At 37.1% G+C, this 19,446-nt stretch overlaps 1 protein-coding gene across 1 annotated transcript in view; it reads right to left on the reverse strand.

Moving 5' to 3' along the window:
* LOC123507001 overlaps positions 1-19,446 on the reverse strand; it is a 118,705-nt gene that overhangs the window by 19,360 nt on the left and 79,899 nt on the right. Inside the window, exons 62-73 of the mRNA XM_045259497.1 lie at positions 11,920-12,083; positions 11,148-11,279; positions 10,851-10,956; positions 10,658-10,729; positions 10,141-10,315; positions 9,399-9,587; positions 9,133-9,245; positions 8,801-8,916; positions 4,544-4,655; positions 3,716-3,851; positions 2,766-2,968; positions 78-231 (exon numbers count right to left, since the gene is read on the reverse strand). Coding sequence (XP_045115432.1) covers positions 78-231; positions 2,766-2,968; positions 3,716-3,851; positions 4,544-4,655; positions 8,801-8,916; positions 9,133-9,245; positions 9,399-9,587; positions 10,141-10,315; positions 10,658-10,729; positions 10,851-10,956; positions 11,148-11,279; positions 11,920-12,083 — 1,672 coding nt within the window. The remainder of the gene's footprint in view (positions 1-77; positions 232-2,765; positions 2,969-3,715; positions 3,852-4,543; positions 4,656-8,800; positions 8,917-9,132; positions 9,246-9,398; positions 9,588-10,140; positions 10,316-10,657; positions 10,730-10,850; positions 10,957-11,147; positions 11,280-11,919; positions 12,084-19,446) is intronic.

Raw genomic sequence — 19,446 nt, forward strand, 5'->3', positions numbered from 1 at the left:
CTGTCTTACATGTCAGATGTCTCTTTATGAAAAGAAATAAAATGTAAAGAATAAATACAGTTTACACAAGACATTACCATGAATAGTTACACTTGTAACATCTTGAGCAAGATTCCAGTTCACTCTAAATCCATAGAGGTGGCTGTCCACATGTAGGGAATGCAAGCTGCGGTGCACAGAGACTGATGAGACACTGGTTGGTAATTCTGTGGCTCTTCCATTAACAGAGACCTGCAACAATCATGACAATGTACAGTCAGTCCAGAAGCATAACGTGCTGAAAATATACAATAAATCAAAACTGAGAATGGACATAAAGGTGTTACTACAGTACTTTCTGTATGTGAGTTCACTGTTTCTGATTATATTATGCATGAGGAAAAGTGAAATTACTGCTTAAAGTAAATGAAATGTGATGGTTTCATTTTTCCTATAGCATTAGTAAGCAATTTTGATTTAGCACTTTGCAAGTTTACATGGATGCAGATAATTAGCTGGCTAAGGTGGGAGTTTGTGACACAAAAGAAAGAAAGAAGGGAAAGGAAAGGAACACATGGGAGGAAGGTGCAAGCAATTGATAGACCAGTGTGACCAGTGGTTCCCACAGCTAATGTGTCCATTTTCTATATTTTTGTTTGTATTCTGATTAAATTCTTATTAAAATTTCAGTGCTCGCACAAATGCCAAGTTTGTGTCACCTGTTTTGGTTCATGATTCCAATTAAAATTTATCAAAATTTCAGTAGTTATTGCAATTGTATATTATAACAATCATGCATTGTTGCATGTCCTGTTCCTGCTGTGTATATATATACAGTAAGGTCTCGGTTTATGTCAGAGTTACGTTCCTGAAACATGACGTAAGTCAATTTTGTACGTAACTCGAGTTTCCGTACATTTCAAAGCATATTATCGAGTTTTCAACCAATCATTGTTTATGGTCATTCAGGTAAGTTAAAGGTTATATTGTTATATTATTTAAAACTAAGTAGGAATATGAAACACAAGCTTGTTTTTGTTGTTGATTAGGGCCACGAACGTGAAGGACTGCAGGTTGCCGAGAGGGGTGGACGCCTGAGGCCGCCAGGAGGGTGGGCAGGTCGAATGTTGTGACCCCAGGGTGGACAGCTGGGAGTGTAGTGCAGTGCGGTGGGAGTAGAAGCGTGGGCAGCGGGGCAGGAAATGCAATAGGAAAGGGCAATAGGGATCAACAGACAGGCGCAGACGGTGCAAGTCAGCTGCGAGTGTCGTGTGGCCCAGGCGAAGGCTTCGGAGTTGTTATTGTTGTGATGGGTGTGCGAGCCCTCAAGGTCGTCAACCTCCCCATTGTCATGGTAACGGGCTTCCCATTTTCTTCTTCCCTCCCTCACACACAGCTGCTGCCTCCCTTCTCATGTCTTTTAATTATGTCCTCTTTTTCTTGTAGCATAATGGTTTTCCTTTTCTTAGCATCACTGCTGTCACTAAGAAGTTTTCTCTTTGGTGCCATTGAGCAAGATACTAAGAACTTGAGTCAGTAAACGCAGAAGTAGGATAACACTCTTGCCAGGGGCGATGGTGTGGTGGAACTGAGGCAGGGTGTTATTGTATTCAAGCGTGAGGCGGGCGGTGTGGCGGGCAACCACCAACAATAACAATAAATCCTGCACTTTATGATTTATAAAATTTTCAATTTTTTTAATCTTAAATTGCCTTATAGTGGACTGACGTAACTATGAGTTTGACGTAACTTGAGACCGACGTAACCCGGGACTTTACTGTATATATATATATATATATATATATATATATATATATATATATATATATATATATATATATATATATATATATATATACAGTGCTTACTCCAATTTTGCGAGAAATGGGGCAGCATTGTAAGTTGCAAATTTGGAAATAGCAAAATTAGAAGTATTATTCCTATGGGAAAAATTGAATATGGTGGACCCCTCGTCCATGGTCGCCTTTTCAAGATTTTCCTAATATTTTGCCCATATTTATATCACATATATATTGAGCCAGGTATCTTTCCATATGAATGATCACAGGGTTTGTACAATGGCTACGAGAATAAAAATCTGTCCACCATAGGTTTTTACAGCTTTTTCAATTTTCTCACTGTTTTTAAACACCATTCTCACAGTTGGTTCTCCCACACCAAACTCTCTGGAAATATCACAGTTCCTTTTTCCATCTCTTTTCATCTTCATTATCTTCATCTTCTGTTCCAAAGTTAGCCTAATGTTTTTCTTGGTTGGTAGCGCTGTGTCGCACAAAGTTGAGCACAAGGATTCCTCCAAATTTGCAGAGAAAACTCCGTGGAGGTGTACATAAACAAATGGAAGGCGGAAGAGAGCGGGGCAGTGTTGCCAGATGAGCTTCATTGAATTACCGCCAGTTTTTTATGAAAACTAGCCAAAAACCACCAAACTATGATATATATAATATGAATATGATAATATAGTATAATATGATAAATATGAATAAATTAATAAAATATTGCCTATATAATACAGTAATATATAATTTGCGGAAATGCTCTCTCTCCCACCACCACTCGCAATACTGTGAGAAAAGAGCAGGATGGGGAAATTAAAAAAATGGCAATTTTTGGTCCTTGGTCGCAAAATTGGCATATCGCAAAATTTGAACTCGCAAAATTGGAGTAAACACTGTATATATATATATATATATATATATATATATATATATATATATATATATATATATATATATATATATATATATATCATTACAGGGACTTACCATGAAATCTTTTGCAATCTCAATGTATTCATCATGAATATAAATGATAATAGTGCGGGAGGAGTGATGGTGGTAGTTAACTGACACGGCCCATCGTCCTCCCACCATGTCTGCCACAAGGAGATGCTGACACCGCCCTTTGTATTCCAGGTGCTGCTGGTCAAAGGTGATGAAGTGTTGCTCCCCAATCATGTATCCTGTGGCTGAAAGGACAAATGTAATCATAGTTATTCTAGTCTTTCTTACATACAAAGTTCTGTTTTGAAATGCCTGTTTTGCCATGACTATCAGTACCGGGTGTGCTTTCAGGCCTCTTCAGCTTTCAATCCAGGAACTCTTCAAGAATATATTCAGCTTAGGGATCAGCCATATATGCATCACAAGCAGCCGTGTTTAGAGAGTAGAAAATCTGGTAAATCTAAAGAATTAAAAGCTTGTAAATGATTCCTGGATCATGTGTGATGACCAACCTTGACTGTTGTCATGAAGCAACTCATTTACTTCACTCCTACATGTACAGCTTTGGTCTTGTTCAGCCAATGACAATCTTTGCATCAGGTACAACATTCTTTAGTAAAATACTGAATTCCTGAGGTGGGTCAGACTCCTTGCCATTCAAACAAAGTTCATTCTAATATCAGGATATTCCTTAATACCACTCAAAGGGTTCTAATACAAAAACTAAGATATTTCAGTGTCAATGACACATTTAATGGCCATTCCAGAACAGATCTTTCAGAAACATGTCCAGCAATGGAAGGTTTGATGGCCTTGATATATCAGATTTTCCTTAATATATTAGTGAATATGGTGGACCCCTCGTCATTTACTCAGTGAAGACAGTGTTATAGCAAAAATCTTCTGGCACCTGTGACATCATGTAATCAACTCTATGCACACTTTCTCATCCAATAAATTCAGACTAAAAGGGTGAAGGTAAAATCTCTCACCTGTGAAGGGTGGGAACAAACTGCTGGGAGAGAAGCGCAGCTTTACCATCTTGTGCCAAATCTTGAACAATGTGGTATTAGAGGATGAGGAGAAGAAGCTGAATACCTTGACAATTTGACTATATTCAGACAGATCCTGCAAGTCAGTGGGAACTGTTATAACAATGTTGTTAAAATTCAAATTTCTTCTACATTTACATAAACACATTATTTTCAACACTGATAACAGTAAAATTAATTCAATAATCTATTATGTCAATTCAATTTGTCTGATTTTTTACACAATAATTTAGCAATGTCATAAATGGTGTATCTTTTATCATACTAGCAATGTCATAAATGGTGTATCTTTTATCATACAAGAGATCCATACTTACGAACCAACCATTTGTCCATTGAAGCATCTTGCACCTGGTGCATACTGGGAATAGGTGTATTGGTGTGTGTGGGGGGCAAAGACCAGTCTCATTTTGAAGGAGCAGGGGTAAATCAGTATGGTGTTGTGCCTTGCTGTGGAGGTATGTGGAAAGCTGTGCTGTGTCTGAGCTCCTTGGGTGTAGTATGGTTGTCTATCAATGAAACTGTCCCTTTCCACCAGAGGCCACCAGCATAAGAGTGTGAATGGTGTGTATGAGTGTGTATGTGCCAGTTTGTCCTGTCTGAAATTCCCAGTCTGGTGCAATCTCTGTTAAAATGTCCATCAGATTTCCTGCATTTAAGTCATGGATGGAACTGAGAAATATGTTTTTACTATAAACACCTCTGTGTTTCTCTAAGTGTCTTCTAGTCATGATGACAGAAAAGAAGAGTGATGAAAGGAAACCTTACCTGCCAGCTGGGTTTGTGATTAAATGCATGCCAGTCCAAAGGCAGTTTCTGTACCAGCTCCAATTTTCCTTTTTCTGGTGTGTATCTGAACATTGTCTTGGCCTTGATATATCTGTAAAACAAACGTGTATTCACCTAGTTGAAATTTTACAGGGCCTGGGTATCATTCTCGTGTGGCCCCGTCTCCATATCTACACACATCCAACCTTCCTTTAAAACTATGCACACTCCTCGCTGACACCACCTCCTCACTCAAACTATTCCACACCTCCACACATCTTTGTGGGAAACTATATTTCTTCACATCCTTCAAGCATATTCCCTTGGCTATCTTTTTACTATGCGATCTCGTAGTTCTATTTAAATTTTCCTCTCTCAACATCATTTGCTCATTATCCACTTCATCCAAACCGTTCAACAGTTTATAAACCTGTATTAAATCTCCTCTTTCTCTTCTTTGTTCCAAGATAAGCAAATTCATTTCTTTTAATCTCTCCTCATAGGTAATTTCTGCCAATTCCAGAACCATTCTTGTTGCCATTCTCTGCAATCTCTCCAACTTCCTTATATGCTTCTTTTTATAAGGGGACCAAACCACCCCAGCATATTCCAATCTAGGTCTAATTACCGTACTAATTAATGTCTTCATCATATCTTTATCCATATAATGAAAGGCTAATCCAATATTTCTAATGTGTGTGTGTGTGTGTGTGTGTGTGTGTGTGTATTTACCTAGTTGTATTTACCTAGTTGTAGTTTTACAGGGCCTGGGCTTTATGCTCGTGTGGTCCCGTCTCCATATCTACACTTATCCAATTTTTCTTTAAAACTATGTACACTCTTTGCTGATACCACTTCCTCACTCAAACTGTTCCAAGTCTCAACACATCTTTGCGGAAACTAAATTTTTAACATCTCTCAGACATCGTCCCTTCCTTAGTTTCTTACTATGCGATCTTGTGCTTCTAAAGTCATATTCTTCTCTCAGGATCAGTTTCTCATTATCCACTTCATCCATTCCGTTAATCAATTTATAAACTTGTATCAGATCCCTCTCTCTCTCTCTGCTCCAAGGTTGGTAGATCCATTGCCTTTAGTCTCTCCTCATATGCCATCCCTTTAAATTCTGGAACCATTCTTGTAGCCATTTTTGTAGTCTCTCTAATTTTCTTATGTGTTTCTTTTATAGAGTCCACACAACACGTGTGTGTGTGTGTGTGTGTGTGTGTGTGTGTGTGTGTGTGTGTGTGTGTGTGTGTGTGTGTATTTACCTAATTGTATTTACCTAATTGTAACATACGGGAAAAGAGCTATGCTCGTGTTGTCCCGCTCCATATCTATTAATGTCCAGCTTTTTCTTAAAATCATGAATATTCCTTGCGTTGACCACTTCCACGTCTAAACTATTCCATGCTTCCACCCTTCTATGAGGGAAGCTATATTTTTCACATCTCTCCTATAAGTGGCCATTTTAGTTTTTCCCATGCCCTCTCGACATTCTTCCATTCCACATACACAGATCTTCCCTATCCATTTTTCCATGCCAATCATCACTCTGTATATTGCTATCAGGTCTCCCCTTTCTCTTCTGTTTTCCAGGGTTGGAAGTTGCATTCTTTTCAGTCTGTCTTCATAAGTCAAATCTCTTAAGTCAGGCACCATTTTGTTGCAGCCCTCTGTACTTTCTCTAGTTTCCTTATGTGTTTCTTTAAGTTCGAGCCCACTGTATTGTTGCATATTCAAGCCTCGGTCTTATCATTGCAGTAATTATTTTCTTCATCATTTCTTCATCTAGATATACGAACGCCACTCTTATGTTCCTCAATAAGTTCAATACTTCTCCAATTATTTTGTTTATATGTCTCTCTGGCGATAGGTCATTGGTAATTGTCACCCCAAGGTCTTTTTCTTCATGACTGGTTTTATGTCTTCATTTCCTATCTTGTACATACTCCTGATTCTTCTTTCACTCTTGCCAAACTCTATTTTCTTGCATTTTGTCGTGTTGAACTCCATTTGCCATGTACAGCTCCATTTCCATATTCTGTCCAAGTCTTCCTGGAGTAGTTCGCAATCTTTGTCACATCTCACTTTTCTTAACAATTTTGCATCGTCTGCAAATAGGCTCACATAACTGGACACCCCATCCACCATGTCATTTATGTAGACTGCGAACATTACTGGTGCCAACACTGATCCCTGTGGAACTCCACTCTCCACCAATCCCCATTCTGATGGTCTGTCCTTAATTATTGTTCTCATTTCTCTTCCTACCAAAAGTCTTCCATCCATTTTAGTAAACTGCCATGCACTCCTCCTACCATTTCAAGTTTCCAGATCAGTCTCTGGTGTGGTACCTTATCAAAGGCCTTTTTTAAATCCAGATATATTCCATCAGCCCAACCATCTCTTTCCTGTATTACATCTATCACCCTCGAATAGTAACATATCAGGTTTGTCGTGCATGAACGCCCTTTCCTAAAACCAAATTGACACTCACAAAGTATGTCATTTTTCTCCAAGAAGTCTGTCCATCTATTCTTCACCACCCTCTCACACATCTTAGCTACCACACTTGTAAGTGACACTGGTCTATAGTTCAATGGGTCTCTCTTGTTACCTGATTTATAGATTGGGACAATGTTAGCTCTTTTCCAGTCTTGGGGCACTACACCTTCCCTTAATGAGGCATCAATTACTTCACAAACTTTTTCTGCCAATTGCTCCCTGCATTCTCTTAAAATCCATCCTGATACCCCATCAGGTCCCACAGCTTTTCTCACTTCTAAACTCCCCATCATGTTCTTGATCTCCTCCACAGTTACTTGAAACTCCTTCATAATCCCTTTCTGTTCCATTACCAGTGGTTTGTCAAAAGCAGTCTCCTTTGTGAATACCTTCCGAAAGCATCCATTCATAGCCTCTGCCATTTCCTGGGATCTTCACTGCATACTCCATTTACTTCTAAACTTTCAATACTTTCTCTATTTTTGATGTTGTTGTTCACATGTCTGTAAAAAGCCTTGGTTGGTCTTTACATTTATCAATTATATCCTTTTCTTGTTTCTTTCTTTCTTCTCTTCTAATCAACACATATTCATTTCTTGCTCTTTTGTAACTTTCCCACTGCTTAATCCGTCTTTTCCTTCTCCACCTCTTCCATGCATCCTCTTTTCTTGTTCTAGCCTTTTCACATCTATCGTTAAACCAGTCCTGCTTTCCAACTTCTCTATGTTGTCTTATTGGTACAAATTTTTCTCACCTTCTTTGTATATTTTTATAAATTCCTTCCACTTTTCATTTGCTCCTTAGCACTCTTGAATTTCATCCAATTTGTCTCTTGAAAGAATTTCTTTAGGTTTCCAAAATCTGTCTTGGCATAATTCCATCTTCCCACTTTATATTCTTCATTTCTTCTAGATTTCTCTTCGTCTATCACCTTGAACTCCAAAACTGCATGATCACTCTTTGCTAAAGGGCACTCCACCCTCATCTCCTCAATGACCATTGGCTCTGTACTAAAGACCAAGTCCAGTCTTGACGATGCTCCCTCTCCTCCAAACCTAGTATCTTCTTTGACCCACTGAGTTAACACATTTTCCATTGCCAGTGTCAATAGTGTATTTCCCCATGTTGTCTCTGATCCTTCCATTGACCAGTCCTCCCAACACACCTCTTTACAATTAAAATCTCCCATCATTATAGTTCGTTCACAGCCACCCAACATTTCTTCCAGACATGTTCCTGTATCACTTATCATTTCTTCATATTCCTGTACTGACCATGCATTTGTCTTAGGTGGTACGTACACCACTATGTAGTGCCTCTTTTTTCCTTCATTAGTTTCTGCTCTGATCTTTAGCACTTCTGCCTTTCCCATACCTTTTTTCACTTGATCCACCTTTATATCTTTTTTAACCAGCAACATCACTCCTCCTCCCATCTTACCTACTCTATTTCTTTTCCAAACGTGTGTGTGTGTGTGTGTGTGTGTGTGTGTAATGTATAGAGAGCTAATGTTCTCCTAACACTAATTTTCACACACATGAAGTTCTTCAACAAAGAAGATATAATTTCTGAAACCCAATCTTCCAAGCTGGATAAGAAGCATTATGCATTATTTCATATATCATATGGAAATATAACGCATGTCTCTAGATTTTCATGTAAATGCAATAGATGTTGTTGGTTTTGGGATGGTGGCGATAATAATGACAATGAGAAGGAAGAAAGAAGGTAATTCAGTTATAAACATACTTCTGAGAGGCCTCAACACCAGTCTGTGTGAAGATGGTCCATCCATGCTCTAGCAGAAAAGCCATTGCATCTATCAACTGTCCACTAATGTTCACATACTGCACTGTCCAAATTGCCTGCACAAATTTGAAAGAGAAAAATACATATTATGACAGACAAATTATATTGCATTCATATTGGGATGCATCAATACACTGCACTTAAGTATACAAAATTACGTAAGATAAATATAAATGTTTATACACTATCAACTGTGCTTCTGAGAAAAAAAAATGAAAGGTTCATTGTACTGCCTTTCCATAGCACCAGTTTCTAAAAGGAAGTTATCTCACCTTATTGATGGCTGCTACAACCACCTCCTTCACTGTCCGAGCTGTGCGGAACTGCATAAGGGTGTTCCATGCCTTCCTCAGCTCTCCTCCCCAGTCTTCCATGAATGGTGCCACTAAAGCAGAAATTAAATGATAGAGAATCTCATTTAAAAGTTTGTAAGACTAAATATAAAATTTTCAAGATTTTCATAATGGTAAGTATATTATGTAAACTGAAAACCCACAGAGTGTATTGCCCATAACAAGTATTACTCTTTTGTTCATACCCAGATCAAGGAAAGCTTTTGCTCCACTCTTTACTTTCTCTATAATCATTGAGAAGTATTCCTCCAGATTTTCTCGTTTTGATTTTTCTGAAAAGTCTTTGTATATTTTTTCCAGGTAGGTTGCCAGTTCTTGGATGCGTTGGTAATAGGCTGATGATTTGACTTCTAGGCCTAACTGCTTCATCCAACCTGTTAAAGCCAATTCATTGACATATTATCCAAATTCATTTAAAGTTAACTATAATATTCAGAATTTTTTTTTTCAAAATACAATTTCTGCCATATAAATATATAAACAGATGGATAAATAAATACAGTCCCTGCAAAAGAAATCAGATCCTTGTCCACCAACCACAGAAAAACTAAAACTTGCTAAAAAAAAAATGTGTACTTTATACTTTTTATGAATATTTAGTTCCGTCTCCCTTGGCCTTGATGATTGCTGGCACAGACATACAAATGCTACACAAGATGATTGCTAACTTTTGACTGTGACTTCATTGCATTGCTAGTAAATGTTCATCTCCATGGTCATTCTTTAGTGGAATATTTCAGGATAAAAGAACACACAAAATAGATACTCAGACACATTCACATAAAACAAGATAGGACTGTCTTTCTTTGGTTCTGGCTGGAATCCTTTACTACTGTCACAAGTGAAAAGTGTTTGATAAAATCATTAACACTGGTCTGAATATAATAATCATAATAATAATTCTAATGAAGGAGAAACAAAACATACCAATTAGATTTTCTGCAAAAGTCCAAGCATTGGTTTCTACATCATCAAAAGTACGGAGGATGTGTGGTTTGTAATTATTGTAGACAGCCTGCCACTTGACATAGAACCATTCTGCCAGGCGCTGACTGAAGGCTTTGATGGACTCCCGGGCTTGAAGATAAAGACGCTTGGCATACTGTTGACAAAGAGGTATTGTTTTCCCACTACTTCAACAGAAAATACTAGGTAAATTGGATGATGGACAGAATAGTGGTGGGAGAAAGAAGAAAGTCTTGTGCAGTATGACCACATGTGGACAGGAGGCATGCAGTTGGCAAAATCAGAAAAGCAGTTGGCATGAAAATAACAGAAGATAGCAAGACATGCAGCAATGAGAAGCACACTCCATACATGGATGGATCAGAGCTCTGTAAAGAGTTAGCAATTCAAGGGATAAGAGAGACTGGTTGATTCATTTCCACAATTATATTGTACAGTGCAAATTATGATTAACAAAATGGAAAGAAAAGTTTATCACCTGGTCATATCTCTCAGCTAACATAATAAACAAGGCCTTTAATTTTTCTTTGAAGCCGGGTCCTTCCACATCCTGCAGAAACAAACATATCCATGAGTTTGTTTTTTGTGTGGGGAGGGAGTGAGGGAGAGGATGGAGGGGCAAGTAGATAACTATATCATTATTTCAGTTAAGACTGAAAAATAAAACTTACAGAAAAGATATCTTGGATGAAGACTTGAAGCTTTCTTAAATATCTACTAAGCTGGCCTTTTAACTCCCCTCTAGCCAACTTTTCCTTTACCTTTTGAAATGCTGGGCTGAAAAACATTTCAACCACAATTTAAAGCTGATTATTACACACACAGACACACACACACACACACACACAAACACGATTACTATATTATGTTTTTGATAAATACTTTTAAAAAGTTGACTGTAAAGAGTGAATGTTACAATTTATAATAATTTCAGTACATAAAGTTTAAGTAAGACCTGCAAGACACACATTTCCTGTAGAGATTGAAGGATGGTGCGAATGATGAACTGAAGAGAGTCTCGGACACTGAGCTCTGTGGCGGTTGAGTTGATGCTGTTGTAGAGCTGCCACATGTCAGCCACAAACTCCTCAGATTCATCCCTGTAGTGTGTGATAAGATTAAGACAAATTAGGTTAAAGTTTACAATATTTCATAAGACAACAGAGACAGATACATCACAGAATGATCTTAAAAATCGTTATCCAAAACATATAAGAGTAAAGGCTTTCCAGCCACGTGACTCAATAAAATCCATACAAGGATGAGAGGCCAATGTGCCAACACACACACACACACAAACAAACACACACATGGAATATTTTCACCACCAGGTCAGGAGACAGGGAAGGAGTATGCTGTAGTGTCAGTCTTGTCTCCAGAGTGAGAAAGGGTAAAGTGGTCAATTAATCATCCCTCTGTGTTGCGACTTTGTATGCAACAGCACAAATGTAACGATGTAAACCCTTCAGTGTTAAATATTGGGATGTAATAAGGATTTGAATAGGTAAGAGATGGCTTCAAATGTCAAGTAAAACCCTACACTTCATATTTAGAGATTAAACATGCTTATTTATATATTTACTATTCAATGGCTCTCCAAATTGAGGTGCATCTTATGTGCCTGCCTCTCTCTCTCTCTCTCTCTCTTGCTCATCAATATTTTTTTTACTTTGTCTCCCTAATGTCTTCCCACTTTATAGTTGACAAGAAATCCTCGTTTCACAAAATAATGACACTTACTTGAAGTCAACGATGATGGGCTTGGTATGTTGCACCAAGTCTGCCACCACTGGTTTTGCCCTGGCATGGCATTCTTCTCCCAGCTTTTTAAGTGCTGCTTGAAGCCATTCCTCTGCACTTCTTCGTAAATCATGTGAAGCACCGATGAACTCACCAACTTCATTCTGTTAATGAAAACAATTCATATTCACTATGTATATATATATATATATATATATATATATATATATATATATATATATATATATATATATATATATATATATATATATATATATATATATATATACCAAATTTCTTTCTCATCAAACACAAAGCACATCTCATTGCTGCTACCATCTGCTTATTGACTCACAGGTTTCAGTATACCGATTAGAGCTACATACTCATCTTGCGGTAAAGTAACTAGTGGAGTGCCACAAGGGTCAGTGTTAGCCCCAGGGTTGAAAAAAATCATGATTTTTTTCAAAAAAATCAAAAAAATTTATTTTTTAAAAATTCAAATTGGATTTTTTTTATTTAAATCAATTTTTTTTATTTAAATGATTTTTTTTACTTGAATCGCTTCACGATGTCCAAGTTATTTTTTTTTCATACTGTGATGGCATTTTGTATTAAACACTTTATGTTATTATGGAAGCATAGTTTAAAGCTGCTTTTACAGATTACCCAAGTTAAAAAGAATTTCTAATTTCAAAACTTCAAAAGCATCATTATACCACATTAGTCCATTAATTTATAGTTGATTCATATGTGAAATTATTTACACTTTGTTTTAAGTACAGAAAACACATAGGAATTTCAATGAGAAAATATGAAAGAAATCCCATACACAGCAATGGTGAAAAGTTGCCAACTTGTGTATTTATTGGCAGACTTGGTAATTTCATTTGGACCACATTCTAGAAAAGTATTTATAGATTAATTAAAATTATGTTAATGTTAACTGAAAAACAATATATTCTTTTTATCTGGTAATTGTATAAAGATCTTATTTTCTCTTTGATATGCTTTCAACATTGCTTTGTAAGAGAAAGCATGGCAATAATTCACTGGTGTCTGAGTGTACCCTGATTTGTACAGGAACAGTACAGGTCCAGGACCAGTATAAGTGGTTCATCCCATTTTCCTTTTAAGGTGGTAATTCGATGACTCGATATCAATATCGGTTTTTTGGCTCTCCCATTGCTATTTTTTCACCGAATTCAATAATATTTATACACAAGGTGTACGTTTATGGTGTACGTCTTCAGTGTTAATTTGGTACACAAATGTGGCGTAGATTTTTTGCAATAAATATTTTTTCGGCGATAAGAAAATAATTCAAAATACCATTATAAAATCAAAACTAATAACAGTGTGGCAATTTCCTCTTAACCACATATAATATACATAACAACAAATAAATGTTAGCATTGGCATACACATAACCTATGTTATAACAATTTCATTACACGCCAAATTGTTACCTTTTTTTTTCATCAAAAATTTGAGTTTATAAGCCTGTTGTAAATTTATTTGAGTGAGTTCATGCATTATCATGCTAGCATTTGTTAAGATGAGGTTGTTGATCATTTTGCTGCAAAAATTTTTGAAATTGACCAATTACTGAAAAAGTTATTCAACAGTATATGCTGAAAAACTGAAAGTCGAGAAAAACGCATTTTTCTGTGAACATCTTCAAAACCCCCACATAACTCGCTTCCTCACTCGGGGCAACGGTTTCCTAGCAGGTGGGCTTTAAGATAGGAGGTACCCTAAAAAGTATCCCCTTTAGCCCATAAATTCCCGTGAAAAGCCCACATGGTATAAAAATAAATAAATAAATAACTCACTCCAATATGTACCAAACTCAGATATGTAATTACATAATCCCTTGACAACTGCTTGGAGGCTGGTAGTGGCTGTTTAGATAGTTTCAGGCCATGTTACATCATGGCCTTACACGTGGCATTGTCACAATTTGGGAACCCAACACGTGTAAAATACGATCAACAGGTAGGCTGCACGCACGCGCACTCCCTAAGGCTGTATCGATTGGTACTGAGGGAGTAGCGTCTTCCTCACCCTCACTGCCTGATACTAAACTATCGTACATCATGCAAAAATAAATAAAACAGCTCAAAAAAATAAATAAATACAAGCAAAACAAAGACTAGAAGAAAAAGTGGCGTATGCACGCTTGGGTATTGAAAGGGCCGGCCCTTTAAACCCGCCATTACCAGGTAAGCAGTGCGTTATGTGCCTGGCAACTTCGGCCATGGCTTCTCTCTCCAGAGACGAACCCAAGTACCAAGTTTCCAATTTTTCAATTTTTTTGACCAAATTAACGAATTTCCACCTTAATGCAATCACTACTTTTTATATAGTGTGTTAATATATTTAATTATTTAACATAGCATGGGTATTTTGATTTATATCAAGATTTTTTTACTCTGATTTAAATATTTAAATAACTTAATTTAAATTATTTTATTTAAATCATTCCAACTCTGGTTAGCCCCGATTATGTTTCAAGTTTATGTAAACAACCTTCACATTGGGATAAACAGTTATGTAAATTTATTCGCTGATGATGCCAAGTTGCTAAGAGTTATCAAAACCAGAGAGGCCTGTCTGCTGTTACAGGAAGATTTAAACAAGATCTATGAATGGAGCAAGAAGTGGAAATTGGAGTTTAATACCAAGAAATACCATATAATGGAACTAGGAAACAGTAAGAGAAGACCAGCATGGAACTATTTGATGGGAGGAGCAAATAATGAAGACTAAAGAGGAAAAAGATCTTGGAGTGATCATTTAAGAAAATCTGAGCCCTGATAAACACATACACAAGATATTTGGATTATCATATAAGATGTTGACTAATATAAGAGTGCCATTTCATTACAAGGATAAAGATATGATGAAAAAAATCATCACAAGCATGATACACCCAAGACTGGAATATGCAGCAGTGGTATGGTCTCCGAGCTCTAAAAAGGATATAAGAAAATTAGAAAGGATACAGAAGATTGCTACTAAGATGGTGCCGGAATTAAAAGACCTCACATATGAAGAACGACTGAAGGAAATATGGAACTGCCAACCTTACAAGATAGAGGAGAATGGGAGGATCTAATAACAATGTATAAGATAGTAAATAATATTGAAAAAATAGACAAAGAAGACTTGGTGCTATTGACGGAAGAAGATGGAAGAACAAGAGGATATGAAAAAAAGATCAGGATAAGGCAGTGTGTGAAGGATATTGGAAAATACATTTTCCACACAGAACGTTGGAAAAATGGAATGCATTGGATAATGGAATTGTTACAGCACATAGTGTACATAACTTTAAAGAAAAACTAGATAAATGGAGATATGGAGACAGGACACTATGAGCCCTGCTCGAACCCTGTACAATACAACTAGGTAAATACAACTAGGTAACTACACACACAGACATGGAATTTGTTATAACAAAACTGGCAATTATGATGTGTGTGTGTATTTACCTATTTGTGTATTACAGGGCCTGAGCTAAGCTCCCTGTGTCCTGTCTCCTTGTCCACTCCTGTCATATCTCTCTTTCATCTGATTGACACACACTGCGTCAATGACATCACTGCTCAGTTTATTCCACTTATCAATGCTACGATGCGAGAAACTGTACTTTCTCACGTCATTTAGACAGATGACTTTTATTAGTTTTTTTCCATGTCCTCAGAGATGATTACTTGTGGTCACCTTTATCAATTCTCTGTCCAATATGTCAATCTTGTTCACCAATTTATACATAGTTATCATGTCTCCCCTTGTTCTTCTCTCTTCTAATGTGGTAAGCCCTCAGTCTTTCCTCATAGTCTAACTCTTTGAATCCTGGTACCATCCTTGTTGCCAGCCTCTGTACCCTTTCCACCTTCTTCACATTTTTCTTCATGTGCGGTGACCAGACACAAGCTGCATATTCTAACTGGGGTCTTATTAAAATGCATAGTATCTTCTTCATCATTCCTTCATCTAGGTAGTGGAATGCAAAACCAATATTTTGAAGCATGTTATATGTTTTCCTAAATATCTTGTTAATGTGTTTCTCCGGTGACAAAGTGTTTTGCACGGTTACTCCTAAGTCTTTCTCCTCATTGGTCTCTTCAATTTTCTCATCATCCAGCCTGTAATCCCTGTTTGGTCTGTATCTACTTCTTCCCATTTTCATAACATGGCTCTTGTTTATATTAAATTCCATCTGCCACTCTTTACTCCACTCATATATTTTATCAAGATCTTCCTGTAACTTGTTACAATCTTCCACATTCTTTACTCTCCTCATAATTTTAGTATCGTCCGCAAACATATTCATGTAACTGTCAATTCCTACTGGCATATCATTAACATAAATCAAAAACATGATGGGACCAAGCACTGACCCTTGTGGAACTCCACTGGTTACCTTTTTCCACTCTGACTTCTTTCCTCTCACCACTGTTCTCATTTCTCTTCCCACTAAGTAATTTTCCATCCATTTTGCTAGTTTATCATTTACTCCTCCAATCTTCTTTAGTTTCCACATCAGTCTATTGTGTGGTACTTTATCAAAGGCCTTTCTCAAGTCCAGGTAGATAGCATCCACCCATCCCTCTCTATGTTGTAGTATGTCAGTCACTCTTGAATAAAAACATAATAAATTGGATATGCACGATCTTCCTTTTCTGAAACCAAACTGCCTTTCACTCAGAATGTTTTCACTTTCTAGATACTCACTCCACTTAGCTTTAATTACTTCTTCACATACCTTGCACAATATACTAGTCAACGATACTGGTCTATAATTTAGCGGTTCCATTCTACTACCATTCTTATATATAGGCACAATGTCAGCTCTTTTCCACTCTTTCGGGACTATTCCTGTTCGTATGGAGGTTTCCACAATATCAAATATGGGGTTCAACAATTGATCTTTACATTCTTTCAGCAATCTCCCAGATATGCCATCAGGCTCCATTGATTTATTAATATCCAAGTTACTTATAATTTTCCTTATATCTTCTTTAGTAACCATGATGTCCTGCATTTGCTTTATTTCCATAGACCTTTCTCCTGTAAAATGCTCCTCCTTTGCAAAAGTTGTCGTTCAATATTTCAGCTATATCTCTAGCATCCTCATATACTTCTTCCCCAACTTTTACTTTTTCTATTGCCTCCTTTTTATTTAGTTTTCCATTTATGAATTTGTAAAACATTTTAGGGTCAATATCACAGTTTTTCACCACTCTCTGTTCATATTCCTTTTGTGCTGTTCTCCTTACTTCAACATATCTATTCCTTGCTGTTTTGTAGACTTCTCTTGATAATACTTCACTGTTTTTCTTAAGTTTCTTCCATGCCTTTTCTTTGTTCTTTTTTGCTTCTTCACAATTTCTATTAAACCACTGCTTATTATTTAAAGTCCTCCTTCTGTGATATGGCACAAACATCTTCACAGCAGAGTTATACAAATCCATAAATTTATCATATTTCAATTGCATATCCCTTTCCTGGTATACCACAGACCAGTCAATTTCATTAAAGAACTCTCTTATATGGTTATAATTTGCCCTGACATAATTCAATTTTTCCTCCCTGTACTCCACACTCTTTTCTGTGCTTAATTCCGTATCCAGCTCAAATCTTAGGACATCATGGTCGCTTTTCCCCAAGGGACATTTATGTTCAATTTCCTCTTTTAGAGATGCCCTGGTAAATACCAAATCCAACCTTGCTGCAACATCTTGTCCCTGCACCTTGTTGGTGATCTCACCCACTGTGTCATCAAGTTATTTGTTGCTACCTTTAACAATTCCTCTGCCCACTCACCACCGTTCACCACTTCGTAGTCTTCCCACACTATTTCTTTACAATTAAAGTCCCCGACTATCATCACTCTATCCTTTCTGATGAGTTCTTGTTTCATTCTGTCTAGAGTATTTCTCATCACCATTTGTACTGTTCATAGTTCCAATCACTGGTTCTGGGTGGTATGTATACTGTTATAATATTAATGTCCCTCTTACCATCTGTTATAAGCATACTTATCACTTTCTCATTTCCCTTACTAAAGTTCACCTCCTTCACTATCAGATCTTTCTTAGTAAAAACCATTATACCACCACCTCCTTTATTCTTTCTATCATTTCTCCATACTTTGTAGTGTTTTACAACAAACCAGTCTAGCTTTAATTCGGGCCTTAACTTTGTTTCCACCACACACATTATGTCCGGTTCACTGTTTCTTAGGTAATCCATACATTCTAGCCTTTTAGACAGAAATCCATCTATATTTGTGTGTCACTTGAATTCCATTCCTAATCTCTTTCTTCCATGTTTCAGTCAGTGTACTGTCTATTCTGTCTATTTTATCCACCACTTCTTCAGCCTCCCATTTCTCATCCTCCAAAAATACTTGGTCTTTTCCTCCTCGGTTCTTTCCTCATTCTTCTCTCTCACTTCAGTTACAGTGTGTGTGTGTGTGTGTGTGTGTGTGTGTGTGTGTGTGTGTGTGTACCTAATTGTATTTACCTAATTGTAACATACGGGAAAAGAGCTATGCTCGTGTTGTCCCGTCTCCATATCTATTAATGTCCAGCTTTTTCTTAAAATCATGAATATTCCTTGCGTTGACCACTTCCATGTCTAAACTATTCCATGCTTCCACCCTTCTATGAGGGAAGCTATATTTTTCACATCTCTCCTATAAGTGGCCATTTTAGTTTTTCCCATGCCCTCTCGACATTCTTCCATTCCACATACACAGATCTTCCCTATCCATTTTTCCATGCCAATCATCACTCTGTATATTGCTATCAGGTCTCCCCTTTCTCTTCTGTTTTCCAGGGTTGGAAGTTGCATTCTTTTCAGTCTGTCTTCATAAGTCAAATCTCTTAAGTCAGGCACCATTTTCGTTGCAGCCCTCTGTACTTTCTCTAGTTTCCTTATGTGTTTCTTTAAGTTCGGAGCCCACTGTATTGTTGCATATTCAAGCCTCGGTCTTATCATTGCAGTAATTATTTTCTTCATCATTTCTTCATCTAGATATACGAACGCCACTCTTATGTTCCTCAATAAGTTCAATACTTCTCCAATTATTTTGTTTATATGTCTCTCTGGCGATAGGTCATTGGTAATTGTCACCCCAAGGTCTTTTTCTTCATGACTGGTTTTATGTCTTCATTTCCTATCTTGTACATACTCCTGATTCTTCTTTCACTCTTGCCAAACTCTATTTTCTTGCATTTTGTCGTGTTGAACTCCATTTGCCATGTACAGCTCCATTTCCATATTCTGTCCAAGTCTTCCTGGAGTAGTTCGCAATCTTTGTCACATCTCACTTTTCGTAACAATTTTGCATCGTCTGCAAATAGGCTCACATAACTGGACACCCCATCCACCATGTCATTTATGTAGACTGCGAACATTACTGGTGCCAACACTGATCCCTGTGGAACTCCACTCTCCACCAATCCCCATTCTGATGGTCTGTCCTTAATTATTGTTCTCATTTCTCTTCCT

The sequence above is a fragment of the Portunus trituberculatus genome, chromosome 21 (genome assembly GCF_017591435.1).
Source record: "Portunus trituberculatus isolate SZX2019 chromosome 21, ASM1759143v1, whole genome shotgun sequence".
NCBI lineage: Eukaryota > Metazoa > Arthropoda > Malacostraca > Decapoda > Portunidae > Portunus > Portunus trituberculatus.